Source organism: Microcebus murinus, chromosome 12 (assembly GCF_040939455.1).
Source record: "Microcebus murinus isolate Inina chromosome 12, M.murinus_Inina_mat1.0, whole genome shotgun sequence".
NCBI lineage: Eukaryota > Metazoa > Chordata > Mammalia > Primates > Cheirogaleidae > Microcebus > Microcebus murinus.
In genome coordinates this window covers 89,357,197-89,377,361 of record NC_134115.1, presented here as the reverse complement: position 1 = coordinate 89,377,361, position 20,165 = coordinate 89,357,197, and the positions used below count along the sequence as shown (strand labels likewise).

The 20,165-nt window shown below is 60.8% G+C and overlaps 1 protein-coding gene across 1 annotated transcript; it reads left to right on the top strand.

The window, feature by feature from the left end:
* The first annotated feature begins 5,694 nt into the window (after positions 1-5,694).
* On the top strand, positions 5,695-19,360 carry FAM78A (family with sequence similarity 78 member A). The gene is made up of 2 exons (XM_012749295.3): positions 5,695-6,953; positions 18,775-19,360. Exons 1-2 carry the CDS (start codon positions 6,631-6,633, stop codon positions 19,301-19,303), a joined length of 852 nt encoding a protein of 283 aa, XP_012604749.1. The 5' UTR covers positions 5,695-6,630; the 3' UTR covers positions 19,304-19,360.
* Positions 19,361-20,165: the final 805 nt, after the last annotated feature.

The window sequence follows — 20,165 nt, the reverse complement described above, 5'->3', positions numbered from 1 at the left end:
TTTAGCACCTTGGAGAACTCCCAGTGCCGCTCCGATCCGGGCCGCGCCCGCCTGCTGTCGCCCCCCGCGTCCTTCCCGGGCGGCGGGGGCGGGACCGCGGGGCGAGGGTGGGGGCGCGCCGGGCCGGGCCGGGCCGCGCAGCCTCCGGGTCGCCGCGCCCGCGTCCCCCGCGTCCCGCGTCCCCCGCGTCGCCCGCACGTGGGCTTCGGGCCCCGCGGACGTGGGGCGCCCCGAGCCCAGCGACCCGGATGGACGTCCGGGAGGGGACGCGGGGTCGGAGCTCTGCGACATCGCCAGGCGCACGGGGAGGCGGGGCAGGGGCGCCCAGAAAGTTGGGGGCAAGGCCGGGATCCCCGCCCAGCCGGACCCCAGTCCAGCCTCAGAGCCTCGCCCGCCCGCCCCACGCTCGCAGCCCGCGGCCTGCACTCGCAGACACACGCACACGCTTGTGCGCCACACCCACGCACACGCGCAGACGAGCTCACCTGCACTGCGCAGTCCAGGCACGCACCCACACACTCACGCCATCACGCACGCAGCCAGAGCACGCACTCAGACACACCCCATACGCCACGCTGTCTCAGGCCACACGCTGTCACACACAACATGTGCACACGTGCTCACCTGCACCCACACGCACGTGCCCATTCACACCAGTACACGCCTCACACACAGACACGCACACACCCTCACGGACACAGACATGCAGGCACACACACGTACACACGCCCACACACCGTTACACACAACTGCCAGTGTACCCTCACACACAGAGATGCACACTCAGTGTCACACACACTCACACGGGCACACACACACAGATGCGCATTTGCCCACACGCCCAACCCACTCCTAACTATGCTCCCTCACACACACACACACACACACACACACACACCCCTCAGTACTGGACCACATCAGAACAACTTACTCGCACACCCACGATTTATAGCAGTTGATATCTACTCATAACCACTGGAGTATCAGTCTGTACCTATTTATTATTTACGTTAATTGATACCTTCATTCATCATTCCTGGAGTGGTCCCTCGCTGTCTCTCCGGCCCATGGGGATGTAAGTGCCGTTGTCTGTCTGGGCCTGAGTCTGTCCCCAGTGGAGGTGTCCATTCAACACTGGGGAAGGAGTGACGTCGAGGATAATGGGCAGGCTGCCTGAGAAGTCCCAAGCCCAACGGGCCCCAGAGGGAATGTGGCTCTAAGCCTTTTACTGGGAAGGCCTGAGCCTCCTGATTTGCGGCCACCTTGGCAGCAGGTTTTGTGCACTTGCCGCGAGCCATGGCCCAAGCTGCAACACTGCTGCTCATCACCAAGTTGGAGGCCAGGAGGCCTGGGTTCTAGTGGAGGAGCCATCCTTGGAGGACCTCACTGGGCCTCTCTCTGTTCCCCACCTGCAGGGGAGGCTGTGGGATCAGCCCTCTCTGAGATCTGGTCCCTGCTGAGCTGGCCAGGCCCAGCCTGCTCCCCGCAGAGGGGGGCACCTTGGGGATGCAGGACGGGCCCTGCGCCTGACCCACCTCCTTGCCTGGCAATACCCCCTCTCCAGCCGCCTGCCAGCCCCTGGCCCTGCCCACCCATCTCCCAGGTGGACATTCCAAGCTTCGCCATTGGCTTTCCATCTGTTCCCAAACAGTTGGGGAGAGAACCCTGTCTCCCGGGGCAACAGAATTCCAGCATTTAACATTTCCATGTGCTGAAGGAGGAATTTTCCCTCCTGCAAAATGCCTTTCTGGCCTCAAGATGACCCCATCCTTGGAGGTGATGAGCCCTGGGAGGACCGGCTGGGACCCTGAATGTAGGTTGGTCCATGACAGAGAAGGAGCCTTGGGACAGTCTCCGGTGGCCACTGAGACTGAGGTCCCTAACCCTGCAGGGAATGCTGGTGAGAGCACCTAGCACATCCGAACCACCGAGAAAGCTCTGGGTATGAGAGCCAGGCTGCCTGGTTCAATCCACCCTTTCCTCTTCACCAGGCCTCAGTGTCCTCAACAGTAGAATGGGCCGATGACAGGGCCTGGCTCCTGGGCTCATTGTGGAAAGCCATGAAGATGCTGTGTGCAAAGCCCCAGCTCAGTGACATGCAGCCGGGAGGGACCGCGTCAAGCTCTTTCCGCAGACCTCTGAGGGCTCCAGATGTGCTCAGGGCTGTGTGACAGTGCAGCTAGCTGGGCAAGGTCAGTGCTGTTCCCACCTCTGACTTGCTGTGCAGCTTTGGGCTTTCATGACCCCTGTGGGCCTGGATGCCGGGAACTGAGGGCCGCAATGGGCCCTTGTCCTCGCAGGGACAACGCTTTGAGCTCCCGAGTTGCCACACTGAGGAGTGCATCATCTCGGGAGTCAGGGTGGGGCGGGGCATACTGACCCCTCCTCTTTCTTGTCTGGGGACTGCAGAGGGGTCTGGGGTGACTGAGGCCTGGGGGAGCGAAGGGGGCTGGGAGCAATGTGAGCGCCCCTGTGCTGTCGGGCAGTGACTCAATCAAGTGTCCCCTCCCTCTGCTCTGCAGAAGCCAGCGCTGACGCGTCATGAGCTTTCCGCATATGCTGAGGCTGCCGTGGGTCTGTGCCCGACTCCCACGAGCCCAGAAAGTGCTGAGCAGGAGGAAGGGCTGTGTGGGGAAGCGGGAGGGCCCGAGCGGCCTGAGAGCCCGGGAAGCAGCTGGAACCTCGGTGGGCGCTTCAGGAGCTGGGACAGGCACGCCCGCCCGCAGGAGCCGAGCCTGTTCCCACCGTCTGCCTGGGCCGGGCCTGAGGAGCTGCCTCTCAGCTGAGAGCCTGGCAAACAGGCCCCCACCTCCCCCTGCGGACCGAGACAAAGCCCTCGTCGGGGTGACGTGAAAGGCGGGCAGGTTAGGGAGAGGGTCTTGTACTCTGCAAGTCCTCCTCCCGTGGGCACCCAAGCACCTCCTCCAGGAGGACTTCCTAGTGGCCAGCCCCATCGTAGCTTGGAGGGGCCGGCGCAGCCAGCCCGGGAGACCTGCCTGGTGGAGGAGCTGAGTGGGCTCTGGCGCTGGCCGGATGTGGTCCCTGGGTTTCTCTGTCTGTGGAGCACCTTGCCCAGGGTCAAGGTCACGGGTAAGGGACAGTGCTTGCCTGTGCAGCATCTGACACATGGTGCCGGATTCATCATCATCACCACACACCCAGGCTCAGCCCAGGGTCGAGGGGAGCAATCCCACTTCCCACAGGCCCTGACGGGGGACCATGCCCAGGAAGTCACCTCCAGGGGGCGCCCTGCTTCTCCAGGCAGCTTAGGGCCATGGCCTCTGCCCGTGTCACGAAAGGGATGTTGTGGCACATGTTCATGGAGCACCCTCGAACTCATTACCTTGTCCTTGGGACCACCCAGCCAGTGGGGTCTGCACAGTTCCAGGCCGTCGGGTGAGGGGGGAGTAGGGAGATGAGATGGATCAAAGGCTAATATCTTCCTATGTATAAACCAAGTAACATCATTACCTGCTGGCACAGCAGGTGTTGAAGGCTGTCCTGAGTCCCAGAGGGACATGATGTTTTGCCGGGGCCATGAGCTCATGGTGGGCAGAGGTCGCTGTGGATTAGTAGGCCAGGGAAGACTTCTTCCTGGAAATGGAAATTCACGTGAGGCCCTTAGGGACCCCAGGTGCTGTCCGGGGTTCTGCTATGTGGTAATAAACTGGCCAAAAGGCCACAGACCCTGCGGCATTGGCTCTGCCACCCTGCCTGGTCTGAGTCAGCCACGTACTCGCTGAACTGGAAAAGGATGATCCTCTCAACAGGCTGGGGACACAGCCGATGGATAGCAGTGCTGGGGGGGGGCGTGGCTGGGTGAGCGGCCCTGGCCACCTAACCGGCTGCTTCCTGCTCTGTGGTGAGCCGTGCTGCTGTGAGACGGCCAGTCGGCCCGGCTGTTCATCCCTGGAAGAAGACATCCCAAGGCAATGGGCCCTCAGGCACTCAGCTCTCTCTGGCTCTGGAAGTAGCTGGAACCACCTGCCCTGCACCATCTGTGGGCACCTTTGGAAGTCAGAGAGTGAGTCATGGTGTGAGAGCGTGATTTTAACATGGCTGTCCCATTTCCTAATGTCACAAACTGCTTGGCCTCTCTCTGCGAGGCTAGTTGAAAGGTAGGGGTGGGGTTCATAGCTCTCCTACAGCTGTCCAGCCTCAAGCCCCTTTTGAACCTGGGCACTTGGACCTCTAGGGTCCCAGCATCAGCTGGGACACCTGCCCAGCTGGGGCCTTGAGCAAGTCTCCACATCACAGGCCTCCCAGCATGGGTGGCTGATGGGGGATGACATGAAGACGCTTGTGCAGCACTGATCACGCTGTTGGGCCCAACAGGTGGACCACCAGTCAGGGCGCCGGCAGACCAGCAGGGAGGGACCAACCTCTCCCCAAAACCCTCCACCCCAACCTTCCCAGCCCTGGAGCCTGCCAGAGCCCCCGCACTGTCTCCACCAGCCACTGTCCCCCTGCAGCCAGGGGCCCCAGGGCAGTGCAGTCCTTCCCCCCCCAACTCCGAGTCCCAGAGAGCCTCATGCCTGTAGAGTTCAAAGGGTACGGGGAGCTGCCCACCTGGACCCGAGGCAGAAGCCGAACTACACTACCCAGAATTCCTGGGGACAGCCAAAAAGGAAATGCCGTTTTCGCAAGGAGAGGCTCAGCTCCCCAGCAGCTGCAGAGAGGGAGAGGGGGAAGGAGCGAGGGATTACCAGGGGGAGGGCGGGCTGGTGCGGGGAGCGAGGGTGGAGAGCCGGGCGGGCGGGGAGGAGGAGGCGGCGCCCGCCGCCGCCGCCGCCTGCGGACCTGCATCCCCGCGGGGCCGGCGAGCGGGCGTCGGTCCCTGCGTGCGCGGGCTGCGAGCGGGTGCGGGGGCCGGCGAGCGCCGGGGCCGAGTTTCTGCAAAGTTTGACCTGGTTGCCTTTCCGATGCCGCAGCGGAGCGAGGCAGCGCGGGGCGCGCCAGGCGGCTGCGGCGCGGCGCGGGGCTGAGCGGCGACAGCGCGCTCACAATGATCGTAAAATAAGGAGGCGCGGGGTGGGGGCGAGAGAGCCCCAAGCCTCAGCTCTCCGCCCCCCGCCACCCCCAGCAGCCCCGAGCCAGGAGAGGGTGGGGGTCGGGGCGCCCACGCCGGCCCCAGACCCCATTAGAGCCAGGGGACACTGCCTCAGGAAGGGGGTGGGGGCGCCCCGAGAACGTGCCCGCGGCAGGGTGAGGGGCGTCCAGAGGGCGGCGGCCCGGGCACGCGGAGCGGCCGGAGGGGCAGGTGAGTCGGCGGCGCCGCTCGGGTGGGGGCGTGCGCGCAAAAGTTCCCCGGCAGCGGCCAGCGCGCCCGACTCGCGGGGATCTGGGGCCGCTCGCGGCTGGCGAGGGGGACAGAGGTGCCCGACGAGGCGGGGCGGGGGCACTGCGCGTTCCGGGGGTCGGCGGACCCCAGCCCGGGAAGGGGCGCGCGCCCGATCAGACCGGCCTAGGGGTGGCACTGAGCCCCCGGGGGGCCGAAGGGTCCCCGGCGGGGAAGGGGCGCCTGGCACTGGCGGCGAGGCGGTGGGAGCAGTGCCAGGGCAAGTCCTCGCCGCCCACTGCGGTGGCAGCCGGTCGCCCCCTCACCCCGCCCCCGGGCAGGAGGCAGGAGGGTGTCAGCGGAGATGTCACGGGCGGCGATTATTCGCTGGTGCGCGCGGTCCTGCGGCCGCCACTGACGGGGCGGGCAGGGGGGGCCGCCGCCTCCGGGGAGACCGCCCAGAGCTGCGCCGTCAGCTCCGCAGCTCGCGCCCTGAGCACACGCGTCGCCGCCCCCGCGCGCCCCCCGCAGCAAAGTTCGGCCGAACTTTGAGGCGGGCCTGACGCCCTGTCCCTTCCACCTCCCACCAGGTCCTCGGCGGCCGCGGCGAGCCAGGCGGCGGCGGCCGGAGCGCAGCCCCGGGGCCCCGCACGGCGGCCAGCGGCGCCAGCGCCAGCGCCGAGGGGGACGCGCCGCCCGCGTGGGGGCGTCCGGCCCGCGCCCCTAGTGGGCGCCGACGGGGACCCGCGCCACGCTGCTCCGGCACCGGTGAGCGGCCCGAGCCCAGCGCGCGCCTGCTAGAAGCCGAAGGTGGGCGCTCGCCCCCGAGCGCGCCCGGACCCGCGGACTGAACAGAAACTGCTCCACCGTCGCGGCCCTCCGGGCAGGCGTCCGCGAGCTGTCCCCGGAGGGAGCGCGTGCGGAAGGCCGGGGGGCAGGAAGTCGGGCTTCTGCAGCGAGGGTGGCGCGACCGCGCGGGACCGAGCCTTCCTTATTTATGTGTCAGCCAGCGCTCGCCTTCTTCCTCCGAAGACTTCAGGGAGAGCTCCGGGCTGCCGTCCCCGCGTGTGAGGCACAGAAGCGCCGGGTGTCAGAACATGATTATGCATTAAACTCCAAACTTTTCTTTTTTTAACCCAAAGAATATCGGTGATTTTTGTCCACTGCTAGGAGAAGAAGAGAGAGCCCAGGGCTCTTGAAATGCAGCAAAATCCTTATTTATAAACAGGCCGCGGTAGTGATATGCAGCCCCCCTACACTCTGTGAGTTTTCTATCCTATGGATATCGGTCTTGAGATTTAGGTTGGAGAGCAGCGCTGTGTGCACTGGGTCCGGCAGCCTCTGTCCTTTCAATGCCCGGTTTTCTCTGGGACTGCTGGCCTTGCCTAGAGATCAGAGCGGTCCTGTGTGCCATGGGCTGTATTCAGAGCATCGGAGGCAAAGCCAGAGTCTTCCGGGAAGGGATCACGGTGATCGATGTGAAAGCCTCTATCGACCCCATCCCCACCAGCATTGACGAGTCCTCCAGCGTGGTGCTCCGCTACCGGACGCCCCACTTCCGGGCCTCGGCCCAGGTGATCATGCCGCCTATTCCCAAGAAGGAGACGTGGATCGTCGGATGGATCCAGGCGTGCAGCCACATGGAGTTCTACAACCAGTACGGCGAGCAGGGCATGTGAGTACCGCCGGGGAGCAAGCTCTGGGGACTGCCGAGGTGGCCGGGCTGGGAGGCCTGGGGGGAGGGTGTAGATACTTGGAGAGAGGGGCCTTCCCTGGGCCAGAGGGAAGCTGTAGCCAGATATGGAAGTGGCCTCTGAGTCCTCCTAGGCCAGGTGACTCCCTGGAGGGTTTGCCTGTTGATCCAGATTGGGGTCATGGCTCAAGGACCTACCCTGCCACTGTCCCTGGCCCCTGGGCTGCCTATGTCCTTCCTTGCAAGATGCCGAGAAAGCGGAGGAACATTCCTCCCATGCCTCTTTGGCAAAGCAAGTGTGCTGTCTGCCCTAGGAGCCTCAGTGCCGTAAGGGGTCACCAGAGAGGCTGCAGCTCTGTTCCCCCTCAGCCAGGCTCAGGCCCCATGGGGCGCATGGCAGACTCTCAGGGCCCTCTGAAGCCCCCAGACTTCTTTATACGGGGCTTTGTGGTTGGTCTTAGTTGTCTCTCTGGCGTTTTCAAATGCACCCCAGGACCTGGGGGATGCTTCGCTGTTCCGGAAGTGCTGTGTTTGAGAGTGCGGTTAGTTTTAGAACCTGGTTTGCTTTGCGATGTAGAACTTTCTACAGAAGTTCTACAGAAGTGGCAGAAGGCCACTTTATGCAGATGTCAAACATCAGTGCCCAGTGTCCATCCGGTGGGGCCATAACTAGGGACAGCTAAGAGGAGCCCACTGGCCTCTTCTCTGCAGCCTGGTCTCTGGAACGCTCCTAGGATGTTGTAGTTCTCTGTGAGGACAGTGGACCCCTGGGGCTTCTTTTTTGGCATGCTCCTTGACCCCAGGGAAGGCCATCCCGAAGTGGATAGAGCAGCAGTAGACAGAGGGGAAAGTGACTTAACGTGAAGAGTCACCCTAAGACAGCGGTGGTGAAGACGGCTGTTTCGGAGCATGAGGACCCTGCGGGGAGAGCTAGGCGGGCCCCGAGAGGGAGCCCTCAGTTTGACCGTGGCTGGCTGTGTTCACTCTCAGCGCCTCTCTCTGCATGCCCACCCTGTGCAGCATCACTTCCTGGTTTTGCAAGTGAGGAAGAGAGGGGACACTTTCCCCTGGAGCTGGAGCTTATCACTGATTTCAGAACTTCGTAGGCCACCTGTAAACAAGAGGGGTGGAGGATGGTCGGGCACCAGATCTTGAGGCTTCTCCACTTAATGACACTGAAGTTGTAAGAGAATCAGGAGGATCAGGCTAAAACTTAAAACCAGGGTGTAACCATGCCTGCCCAGAGGGGTGCACGTGGCCACGTCTGGAGGCGCCGCCCCTCCCGCCAACAACCTGATTTCTGTGCCGAGCCCCTCACGTCTCAAGAGCAGCTGTTAATCCAGTCCAGGTGGGGGGGCTGCCTTTCCATTCCGGGAAGGGAAACATGATTCTTAGTTATTTAGTGAGGACCTTTTCTAAGAAGTCTTCAGCTCAGAAACCTCCTTGGGCTTTGCAAGGCATCCAGGACAGTTGTGAAGAAACTACGGGGTTTTTTTTTTTTTTTAAGGGGGTTTAGGCTAAGCCTCACTCCTTCCCTAGAAGGGGTAGGCAAGCCAGAGCATTATTTTGAACTTGGGATTCTAGTGAGATCTATGCAGTGTGTGGTGGGGAGGGAACAGGCCTGGCTGAGGTACAGCCTGGGTTCTCCCTGACCCGGCGCCTCAGTTTCCCTGTCTGTACACAGGGGCTTGCAGATGTCTTCAGGCGCTGCAGGCCTCGTCCTCCATTCGGTGGCTCAGTCCGTTCCGGCGCTGCTGCAGGAGCCAGGCCTGGGAGTCAGGAACCTGAGATGACCTTGCCCTGACTGTGCCAGTCCCCAGTTCCTGGTTAGAAGAGCCTCGTGCATGCTTAGACTTTGCAGTCAAGACGGCCTGGGCGGGAGGCCAGGCTCTGCCACTTTACAGGGTGCCATCCTAGGCAAGTCCCTTAGCCACTCTGAGCCTTGGTTTACTCCTCTGCAAACTGGGGCTAAGAATAGTCCCTTCCCCGTGGCTTACCGGGAGAATTGCTCAGACGGCATTTGCCAAGCAGTCAGCACTGCGCCAAGTACGCGGTGGGTACAGGACGCAAGCGGCGATCGTCCTTCCCACTGTCGTTACTGTGACCGTTATTCTATCAGACAGGAGTGGCTGCAACTACAGAATTAGGACTGACCCGTGTCGGCTGCTCCTGGCACTGGGTTCTCTCCCCAGCCCTGGTCTTCCTCTTTCACACAGGGCCTGCTCTTTGACTTGTAAACAGTTAAAAATGGCATCAGTCACGAACAGTCTGCGTCTTTCAGTGGCTCAGGGCCACTGTCCTTGCTCTCAACTTGCTCAGGGGTTCCCTTTGCTCCCTCTGTGTCTCTGGGCATCTCTTGGAGCGCTGGGCCCCCCGGCCCCACCCATCCCGTTCTCCCTGCGTCTGAGGCCAGGCGTGTGCTCCCAGCTGAGATAGGACCAGCCCCAGGGACAGGACGAGTCTGAGCTCCGTGGGAGGGGCGCTCAGGGCAGTCAGAGCCGCCACCAGTGCTGGCTCTGGGCTGTGGCACGGCAGCCTCGGAGGTTCCGCTTTGTCATCTGTGAGGACAAGGCCAGGACTCCCCACAGGCCGCGGTGAGGTTCAGTGAAAGGACAGGTGCGGGTGACCATCCTGTGGCTGAAACGCAGAGGTAGGGGCTGCTGACCACGCCTCACTATTCAGCAGAACTGTGCTGAGGAACCGAGCTGCTGAGTGGCGCTGTCCCGCCAATCTCTGAGCAGAGCACTGGATTCAGCCCACGCCCCATGGAAACAAACGTGGGGAAGCCTGGATGTGGCTCCTTCCTAAGCAGCATTTAGGTGGCATTGCAAAGACCCTTCTTGTCTTCCCGACCCCCACCTCCTGTGATAAGTACTGTTTTAGTTTTAAGCCCCGTGGCATGAAAGAAAGTGGAGTGGTGAGTTATGATGCAGTGAGATTGACCAGAAACCTCAGCCAGCCTAGACTTGTCCTGCCGCGTTGCCCGGCCCCAGCTGGGACAACTCTTCACTTGGGGCCGTGGGGTGGGGCTCCCCGTGCACGGCAGGGTGCTGAGCAGCCTCCCTGGCTTCTGCCCACTTAATGCCAGGAGCACCTTCCCCACGTTGTGACAGTCAAAAATGTCTTCAGACAGGGCCCAGTGTGCCCTGGGAGGGGTGTGAGAATCGCTGGACTCAACCCAATGTGAATCATTAAAATGAAACCCGGGCACTGGGCTTTAGTGGCCTGAGGAAGGGACAGCCAGGTGGCCAGGACTAGGTTAGGGCTTCGGTTCTTTACAAAATGGGCTTGTATTCAAAACATTAATTCCGAATACTTAACCAAAATCCATTAATACCCCCAAACATTATCCCTGCTTGAGATTAATCTCCAAGCCAGGAGGAGAACTGGTTAGAATGACATTCTGGGTTTGAAACATTTAAAATGGAACAATAAAAACCCCACCACCTCAGTAGCACCCTGACTTTCCAGACAGGCGCTGGGAAAGGGTGAGCTTCTCCCTGCCAGCTCGAGGATTCTATATGGTTTTGGGTCCAACCCACAGTGCTTTAAAAGCCAACCCCCCTCCAAATTGTTGGAGACACCTGCCTCCACAGCCCGTCCCCCGCAATTCCTCAACTGCCACCTGTCAGCTGGCAAGAGTCTTCTAAGTGACAAGTCACAATTTCTCGCCTGTGTGGGAGACATTCCACGTTGTCCCTGCTTTGCCCTTCTTGGGAGCCCCTGGAGAACCTGGCCCATGGCCAAGGCCAAGGCCAAGGCCAAGGCTTCTGTCAAAGGGCAGTCTTGGGGGCGAGGGGTGGGTCTCTTTGGGTTGACGGTACCACCTCACTGCACCCGTGTCTAGCAGGATGTGGATCCCGGCTCCACACCCATAAGCCAGTCTCTTAGCCTTCCTGAGCCTCACTGTTCCCATCTATGAAATGGGAATACTGGTACCTCCTTCGTGGGACTGCTGTGGTGAGCACCTAGCCCAGCGCCTGCTGCGTAACTGAGCGCTCGGTGCGAGGTGGCTATCCACACCATCATTATGAGTGACTAAAGATGGATTGTTCATCATGCGATGCCCGTCGGAGAGTCGGCGTAAAGATTGCTGTATATTGCCGTTGTTACCTCTGCCCACTCCTGGGCTTCAACTCCCTGTCCCCAGCACGCGGGCCTTGGGCCATGAGACCTCTGAGGGTCTTTCCGGCCAAGACGTGTGGTGGCAGCTGCTGCCGCAGTGCAGGACTAGGATGGTGCAGGAGAGGCGGGTGGGAGAGGGCAGGGCCTGGGTGGGGAGCTGCCCTGTGCCGCTGGGAACAGCTGCCCCGGGACCCCATGCCCGCCACTGTCTCCGAGTGTCCTCCCTGGACCTCAGGAGGTCCTCACTTTGTGAGGAGGACACAGCCTCTGAGGCCTGAGGCTGCTGCTGGAGGAGGCTTGCTCGGAGCCAGCAGATCTGGGAACAGGCCATGGAGGAATGTCCCTGGTGACCACGTGGCCTCTTCCTGAAGCCGGGGCCTGCGCACAGAACAATGGGGGACGAGGCTTCCTCTCTGTGACCGGAAGGCGGCCTCCCCCATCTGCTGGGCCCCGGTGAGGCAAGGGCGGTGTGGGTGGGAGAGGGAAGTCCCTGTTTCAAGGCTTTAGGGTGGGAGGAAGTGGGGGGATGGCCCAGCCCAAGGAAAACTCCCCCTGGACCTGCCCCGGCCAAGCCACCTCTGGCTGTTCCCAGAGACGCTGGGGAAGGCGCCCGAGGGCCGTAGTAATTAGGGAAACGGCAAATTAAGTGCCCCCGTCGTCCGTTTTTTTGCTGATCAGAGCTGGGTGAAAAGGAGAAAGATCAGTCCTGCCCAGCGTTTGAGGAAGGGGAGCCTCCTTACCGACGGTTCTGGGGCACAGTTTAGGCCGCGCCTGCGAGGTGAGCTTGGCCGTGCGGGGTACAGCTTGCATTCGCCTCGGCGCTTCTCGTTTTAGCGGCTAGGGCCTGGCGTGTCAGAGGCGTCTAAAAAATAGCCTCCTGAACAGATGAATTAAGGAACATGTGCACGGAAGAACTGTACATAAAGATACACGTGTTAACTGCAGCGTGTTCCTGCCTGCAGAAAGCCACGAACCACCCCAGTGTCCCTGCACAGGGGTGAAGCGACGGTCTGTCTGCACACAGAATATGCTACGGCAGAGCCGTAGATGTCCCCGGGTGGGAAAATGATACTGTTTAATGTATTGTTGCATTAAAAAAAAGTTGTAAAAATATATGCAGAACAGGAACCCGTCTTGATGAAAACACTAACGTTGGGAACGTATCCTGTGTGTGCAGACAGCGAGGTCTAGAAGGATGTTTACCCGGTAGAATGTGGTGCAGAACCTCAGCGGGGGAGGGACAGGAAAGGGCATGATGGCTTTCGGTTTTCACCTTATACCCTTCTTTCTGGCATTTTTTGTTTTGTTTTGATTTTTACAAAAAGCACATATTTTATAACTAAAAACTGCAATTGAAAGGCACTGTTGGTCTATCCTGCACATGTTGGAGCCCAGGGGCCCAGGGCTATAGCCTGGGTTAAGAGGGGTGGCAGAAGCAGGGGGAAGGTGGCCCCGGGGCTGAAAGGAGCAGGGGGGTTTGTTGTTGGGGGGAGCCCAGGAACAGGCCCTGTGGGAGGTGACACCTCTAGCCCCTGCTGGTGAGTGGGGGCTGGTGACCCGGCAGGGACAGACAAGGGGGCAGCGGCCTGGGGAGGGAAGCTGGAAACCAGGATCCTGTCCATCTGGTGTGGGATGGGGCCTCTCAGGCTTCAGTTTCTGCAAAATCGTCAAACTTTTACAGAACTTGTACTTTTTTTGCAAATTTTACCAAATTATAATATCTGGGCTGGGCACAGTGGCTTAGGCCTGTAATCCCTGTGTTTTAGGAGGATCACTTGAGCCCAGGAGTTCATGGCTGCAGTGAGCTTTGATGAGGCCACTGCACTCTAGCCTGGGTAACAGGGCAAGACCCTATCTCAAAAAAAAAAAAAGAAAGAAAATCTCTCTCTCTCTATATATATATCTCAATATCTATATATCTAGCATATCCAACCCATTATTCCAAAGATGTTTCGTATGAGAGATTAAATTTAGTTGAGTTTTTAAAAAAGTGATTAATTTTAAGGAAAAAACAAGCGAGTAAGAATACAGGCCATGTGTAGACGGGACCAAAAGGAAGGAGGAGAGGTGATGTTGGGTACACTTGACCCAGAGACAAAGTGGACTTGGGTCTTCCTGCTCTAGAGTCCTGAATTCCATCCCCATGGTGGGGGAGTTCATAGTCAGAGAGAGCTCTGGGGACCCCGAGACTTTGGGGAGGGAGACGGGGGTCTCAGGGCTGGAGGGGGCTCTGCTCGTGTTGGGGGGAGTCCCAGGCCAATCTGTCGCTGTGAGATGAGACCAGACCCTCGTTGGGCCACTCTTCCTGATGAAATAGGGAAAGGTGTGCTCCTGTCAGCTTGGTCCAAGGTCATGGAGGTGGCAAGGCACCTCCCTTCCCTCTGAGACACACCTGCCTCCAAAGCCTCTGGCCGTCCCTGGCTTCCCTCACCTTGTACGGAAAGGCCTTGTGGGGCCAGCTTCCGGCTGCAGGCTGGGCCTGGAGCCCTGGGCTGGGGCCACCCCGCAGAGTGACCCCCACCCACACTGAGTTGGTCTCCCCTTGGTGGCAGCCTCAACCCCCATCAACCTCCATCCCTGGCCTCCAGCAAAGGCCCCTCTGTAACCCCTTCAGACTCCCACTGTCAGTGGGTCGTGCTGCTCCGTGCGTGCGCGCAGGGCTGGGCGTGAGTGTTGGGCGAGGTTCCGTCAGAGGCGGGTGGATAAGAGCTGGCTCAGGGTGTGGGCCTTGGCCTGGTCGCTTCCCAACTGTGTGACCTTGAACCCCGCTTCTGACTTCCCCACGTCTCCTCTGAAACACGCTCTAGGTATGTGGCAGGCGCAGCTGTGCAGGAGCGTGCTGAGCTGAAGTGACCGCCCACCCTGTGAGTGGCTGTTGCAGCTGCAACTCCGCAGGACCAGCAGAGGCACAAAGCTGGGGTCCCCAGACTCCTCACAAGGACCCCTTGGGGGCTCAGGGCCCTGGGGGAGACCCAGCATGTTGCAAACAGTCATCGGTCCAGGCCACAGCATTGACTGTGCCTGCTTCTGGCCTGGTGTGGTGACAAATCCCGGATACGTGGTGAAGAGGACAGCAGTCCCGGCCCTGCCCTCCCGGCCTCGTGGTCTGTCTGGGGAAGAGACTGACAGCAAATGAGCACACAGTCATTGACTCACCCTCGGGCATGGCCATGGAGCAGCAGGAGGAGGAGCCGGTGGTGCCAGGAGCGGGGGCACCGGCCAGTGTGAAGGGTCCAGGCAGGCGTCCCTGGGGTGGTGGCTGCAGAGCTGAGCGATGACCAGCTACTAACTAGGATGGCAGCGTAGGGGGTGGGGGGACGCTGGCCCCAGTGGGAGGCCCCGAGATGAAAGGGCATGGCCCACGAGAGGAGCTGAGAATGGCTGGTGGGTCTGGAGCCCGGGGAGGGTGTGCACGCGTGTGAGTGCATGTGTGCCCACGCAGGGCTCTGGGCTTCAGCTGCATCTGGCTTTAAGGGCAATGGGGAGTCATGGCAGGTTTAAGAGGGTTGGAGCAACTGATCAGATGTGTGTTTCAAAGATCCCTTGGGTTTCTGCGAGGAGAACAGATTGCAGGAGGTGGGGAGCCCAGGGAAGGGTGAGGCCAGGGTGGGGACAGAGGAGAAGGGGACTTCCTGAAGCAAGAGGAAGGCTCAGGGATGGTGTTGGCTGCTGGGTGCACGGGGTCCCCATCGCAGCAGACGGGGCCAGCCACTCTGTCCGTCCCCTTCACGGCTTCATGGCCAGTGTGGATGGCAGGTACCCTGTGGACGTTCTCTAGGTGGGTGATGGTGGGGCCGCAGCAGGACAGGGGCCTTGAGACTCGATGGGGGCCAGAGAGCATCCTGAGGCCAGGTTCCAGCCTAGACTTGCCTGCCGTCCTTTGGGTTTGGACACCTAGGAGGACGAAGACGGGGTGTGCCCGTGGCCTGCTGGGCTCGCAGACTGGGCAGTCGCTCCAAGTGGTCAGTGCTCTGCTGTCGCCGAGTTGAACAAGAGCTCTATGTTGTCTTCTGTGCTGGGCCCATGGGTTCTCTGGCTGGTCTAGCCTTGAAGGCCAGCAGGGGCCAGTGAGAGGTAACAGGAGGGGCCTGGGAGGGCTCCGTCCCTGTCCCTCAGCCACGCCAGGACCGACACAACACACCCTGCGGTCTGGGAAGAAGGTGGCTGTGGCGATAGGATCAAAGTCTGGGGACTCGGGGGGGGGGGGCAGGAACCACGTGTGTTTCAACTTATTCATAAGCCCCCTACTCCAAGCAGACCTTTGGCGGAGCCCCTGTGTGCCAGCACGTCGCCGGGCACGTGGGTGCCTTGGGGCAGGGGCCTTGTCGTCCAGCGGCAGGGGTGGGGAGGGCTCCGTGTGTGCAGGGCTGGGGGCTGGGTTCACCCCTCCACCCCGTCTACCCGAGACCTGAGGGTCGGCCTGATGCTCAAGGTCGCTGCAGACAGACGTCAGCAGGCCTTACAGAGGCGCCGGCGCCGTGGGGGATGGCACTGAGTGTGCGTGCGTGTGGTCTGAAAACGCGAATGAAGCTAAAAATACCTCTCGGCCCTTTGGTTGCGACAAAGGGGTCTGTTCACCGTTCTGTGGTGGACGTATCTTGCTCGTGCTCTGTGAACCTATCTCGTCCTTCCTCAATAAACTTCGTTTCACGCTTGCAAGGAAAAAAAAACAAAAAACAGGCACACCTCTAACTGCCGCAGCCGCCCCCAGTCTCCAGAAGTTTCCACTTAGCGCCGCAGAGTGCGCCAGGCAGCGCGCATCGTGGACGCATTTGCTGGTGGCAGGCACAGCCGGCGGGCAGGTGGGGTTAGCAGGGGCTACTGGTTGGAGCGCGGAGTTTGAGACTTGGTCACAGAACGCGTCGCCAGGGCCGAGGCTGCGGCCAGGACCTCGGGGAGGCCCAGGCGGAGGCCCACGCGGGCCTGTGATGAATTGAAAACCGACGCCCTTGGCCTGGGCTCTGAGTGATACCCTACATGAGACGCTGCCATTGCCAGCTCAGGAGAATCGTCACCTGCCTGTGACTGAGCCGGGGCTTGGGTATTTGGGGTCTGGGGAAAGGAAAGGGAATCCCAAGGCTGGGGTCAGAGAGGGGCCATGCTGGTGCTAAGCCTCCCTCCCCAAAACAAGGCCCTCAGCTCTTTGGGGGAGAGGGTTTGCAAAAATACTCAGAGAACATACAGAGATAGCCAGAACAGCAACAATAACGACAATATGGGAAGTGAAAGGGGCCAAGGGGGGAGCAAAGGTCCTCTTGCAAGTTTGCTTTTGGCATTTCTAAAAAAAAAATAGAAAGAAAGAAAAACTTTCCCAAGCGGGCGAAGGCACTGTGAGAGGACGGGGTGGGTGTTTCCCCTTGAACCCGGAGGCGCCAGCTCAGGAGAGAGTCAGGCCGGGCCTTGGTCCCTCTCCTTGTCCACCCGGGCACAGGATCTGCAGGCTCAGGCCTGCCATCCCCCCGCCCACTGCCGTGGGGACCCCCACGTCTCAGGGACTGCTGGTGCCTCAGACGTGTGAGGCCAGGCGGCTGCCCGGTTCCCTTGGGGGCCGGGCAGGGAGGGTGCATTTCAGTAGAGCAATGCAGTGTTTATCATGGTAAAGCCCACACGACATAACATTTGCCATTTTAACCATTTTTAAGCGTACCGTCCAGTGGCATTACGCACATTCACGTCGTGCAGCCATCACCACCATCCGTCTCCAGAACTTTTTCATCTCCCCAAACTGCAACTCTGTCCCCGGGAGACACTCGCGGCCCACCCGCCTCCCCCAGCCCCAGGCAACCTCCCTTCTACTTCCTGTCTACGAATGTGACTTCTCAGGGTACCTGACATAAGTGGAATCCTGCAGGATTTGTCGTTTTGTGTTGTGCTTGATTCACTTACCATGATGTCCTCAAGGTTCATCCGTGTCGTAGCAAGGGTCAGAATTTCCTTCTGTGAGGCTGCAGAACAGTCCATGTGTGGTGGGACCACATCTTGTTCACCCTTTTATCTGCCGATAGACTCTGGGGTTCCGCCTTTGGCTGCTGTGAACAGTGCTGGGGACAGAATGCATGGTAAAGGGCGTCGGTTCCTGGAGAGCACCCAGCACCTGTGGGCAGTGCACTGGCTCAGGGTGTCCCGAGCTTCAGTGTGCCCAAGATGGGCCAGGCCAGGCTCCCCGGACCCAGGCGCCACTGCTTAGCCAGATCTCCTTGGGAAAAAGTCACCCCACCAGCCCCCGCTTCTCCCCTGTAGGGTGGAGCCGGATGGAGACCACTGTCCGTGAGTCTGGAAGGCTAGGGGCCCCCACAGCCTGGGGTGGGCTCCCAGGGTGTCCACTTCCGCACAGGAGCGTGGGATTGGATGTCCCCAGAGTAACTTGGGACGGGCTGGCTGGTCCTCTTTTGTCTGAGGGTTATTATTATAACAGCAGTGACGACAGTGATGCTGACAGCCGCCAATTACAGGCTGGGGGGGTCCTGCCCGCAGGCCTTGCAGTGACCCCGGGGTGTGTGAGGAGTCTGGGGTCCAGTGGGGGTGGGGCCTTGCCTAGGGTCTCATGCCACTGAGTAGGTGGACTGAGGCCGCCCTGGGCCCCTGCAGGTAAAAGCAAGTCAGGCTGACCACGTGCTGGGCAGTGGCGGTCTCTACTCGGACCGGCCTTGGTAGCTGGAAGTGCGGGCTCCCCCAGCCCAGCCGCTGCAGCAAAGCCCTCTGCCCACCAGCCCCGGAGCACCCTGCCCACCAGGCTGGGACTGAGTGCAGCGTTTGGGCAGGAGGGCCCCGGTCAGGTTTCTGGTTCTAGTGCTCCGAAAAAGGGGGCCCACCAGGCAGGAGCAATTCTGACGCAAGCAGAAAGGAGAGCAGGCAGCCCCTGGCCCCGGGACCCTCCTGGTTCTGGCTCTGGCCTGGGCGAGGTGGGGGGATGTAGGGGTGAGGTCACTGAAGCCCAGAGAGGGCGGGCATATTATGTCCAAGGTCACACACTAGTCAGCAAGGGGCCAGGAATCATTCCCAGATACGTTGGCTCAAGGCCACTGGGCTCTGAAGCCTCTTTCAGCCCCTAAAACTGGAGAAGGAAACTCACCTTCTAGGGCTGGGGCCAGGCCAACATGTGTCCCCAGCCAGGCCCAACCTGACCGTGTGGCCACTGTGTGGCCTAGGAGAGTCCTCTAGCTCCTCAGAGCCCACGGCCACCACCCTAACCAAGGTGCAGGGCTGTGCCAGGCTGTCTGTGGCCACCCCACCAGCGTCTGGAGGCCGCCGTGCCGGTGCTGGCACACGGGGTGGGGGCACAGCATTCAGCCTGGCCAGGCGCGTGTCAGCTTCACTCCTGCCAGCCAGCACTGGGCTCCTCCGAGTGACAAGCTGGGGCTGCCCCAGGTCCCACTCGGGATCCAGTCCTGGTCTAAAATGGTTCCACAGCTCGTCCTGGGGTAGTGGTGTGGGGAGTCTGATTTGGGGTGGTGCCAGGGAGCGGCATGTGGCTTTTGAGGGGCCTGTATCTGGGGGAGCCCTCCACTCACCCAGCCCGGTACTACATGTCTGTCTGACCAACTTCCAGGAGGTAAGTGCAAAAGGGTGTCCATTCTATCCTCAGGGTCCAGGACAGCCCCTGGCCCTGGCCCGCCACGGGACGCAGAAATTGCTTGTTGAGTGACTGAGTCAGTGAACTGGCCTTCCTCGTCCCCAGGTCCAGCTGGGAGCTCCCCGACCTCCAGGAGGGCAAGATTGAGGCCATCAGCGACTCGGACGGGGTGAACTACCCCTGGTACGGCAACACCACGGAGACATGCACCATCGTGGGCCCCACCAAGAGAGACTCCAAGTTCATCATCAGCATGAATGACAACTTTTATCCCAGCGTCACGTGGGCCGTGCCGGTCAGTGAGAGCAACGTGGCCAAACTGACCAACATCTACCGGGACCAGAGCTTCATCACGTGGCTGGTGGCCACCAACACCTCGACCAACGACATGATCGTCCTGCAGACGCTGCACTGGCGCATGCAGCTCAGCATCGACGTGAACCCCCACCGGCCCCTGGGCCAGCGCGCGCGGCTGCGGGAGCCCATCGCCCAGGACCAGCCCAAAATCCTGAGCAAGAACGAGCCCATCCCACCCAGTGCCCTGGTCAAGCCCAATGCCAACGACGCCCAGGTCCTCATGTGGCGGCCCAAGTATGGGCAGCCGCTGGTGGTGATCCCGCCCAAGCACCGGTAACGGTCAGGGTGACCCGCTAGATTAGACTCACAAATAATAATACTGCTCAGAACAAAACCCAAACGTGCTCTGCGTCATTCAGCAAAATACAACCATCCTACCTTCTCAGCGGGCGGCTCTCACTGTGCTCGTGCCCCGGGCTGGCCCCGAGGAGGGGAAGACCCACGCGGGACGGACAGACCCCGCGTGCGCCCTCCAGGGCCGCCTCTGGTCCCCCTTCCTGTCCTTTTCTCACAGATTCCCCAGACACTGCTATTCCAGTTCTTTTCTTAAACCCCTCTTTGCGAGGTTCAGGGTGGGAGGAGGAGCTGGTTACTCGGGACAGACACGCAGGCCTCCGCCCGGTCCGTGTCCGCGTCCCCGTCTGTCGCCGCCGGCCTCCCGCACTGCTCCCCTCGTCCTCTGTCATGCGGCCTTACGTAGACTTGCTTTGCCAAACTTTTGCCTTAAGCTGAATTCAAAGGAAGAAGGAGACACAGAGAAGCAGGATCTCTTCTGCGGGACTGTCCGTCTGCCGCGAGCACAGGGAGGGGCCGGGTCGGTGCGTCCCCTGAGCCCATCCGTTCATCTTGGGAGAAGGGCGAGGATGGAGACTGAGACCCGAGACCAGCTGCTTATTCCTTCCGTCAGCAGAAACAAAACCACTGGCAGACTCTGCCCAGCAGCCCCTCTGTCCACCCCAGGTAGAGCCCCCACCTGTGGGGAGGCGCGTGAGCTCTGGCGGGCGGGTCTGCCACTGGCGCCCTCTTCTTTCTTTTCTTTTCTCCGCAGCCTTAACTTGCCCTGGGCGGCTCTAGAGGAGGGAGGGGGAGTCCCGTGCGCCCCGCCGCCCAGGGGATGTTCACCCTCTCTGTCCTCAGGA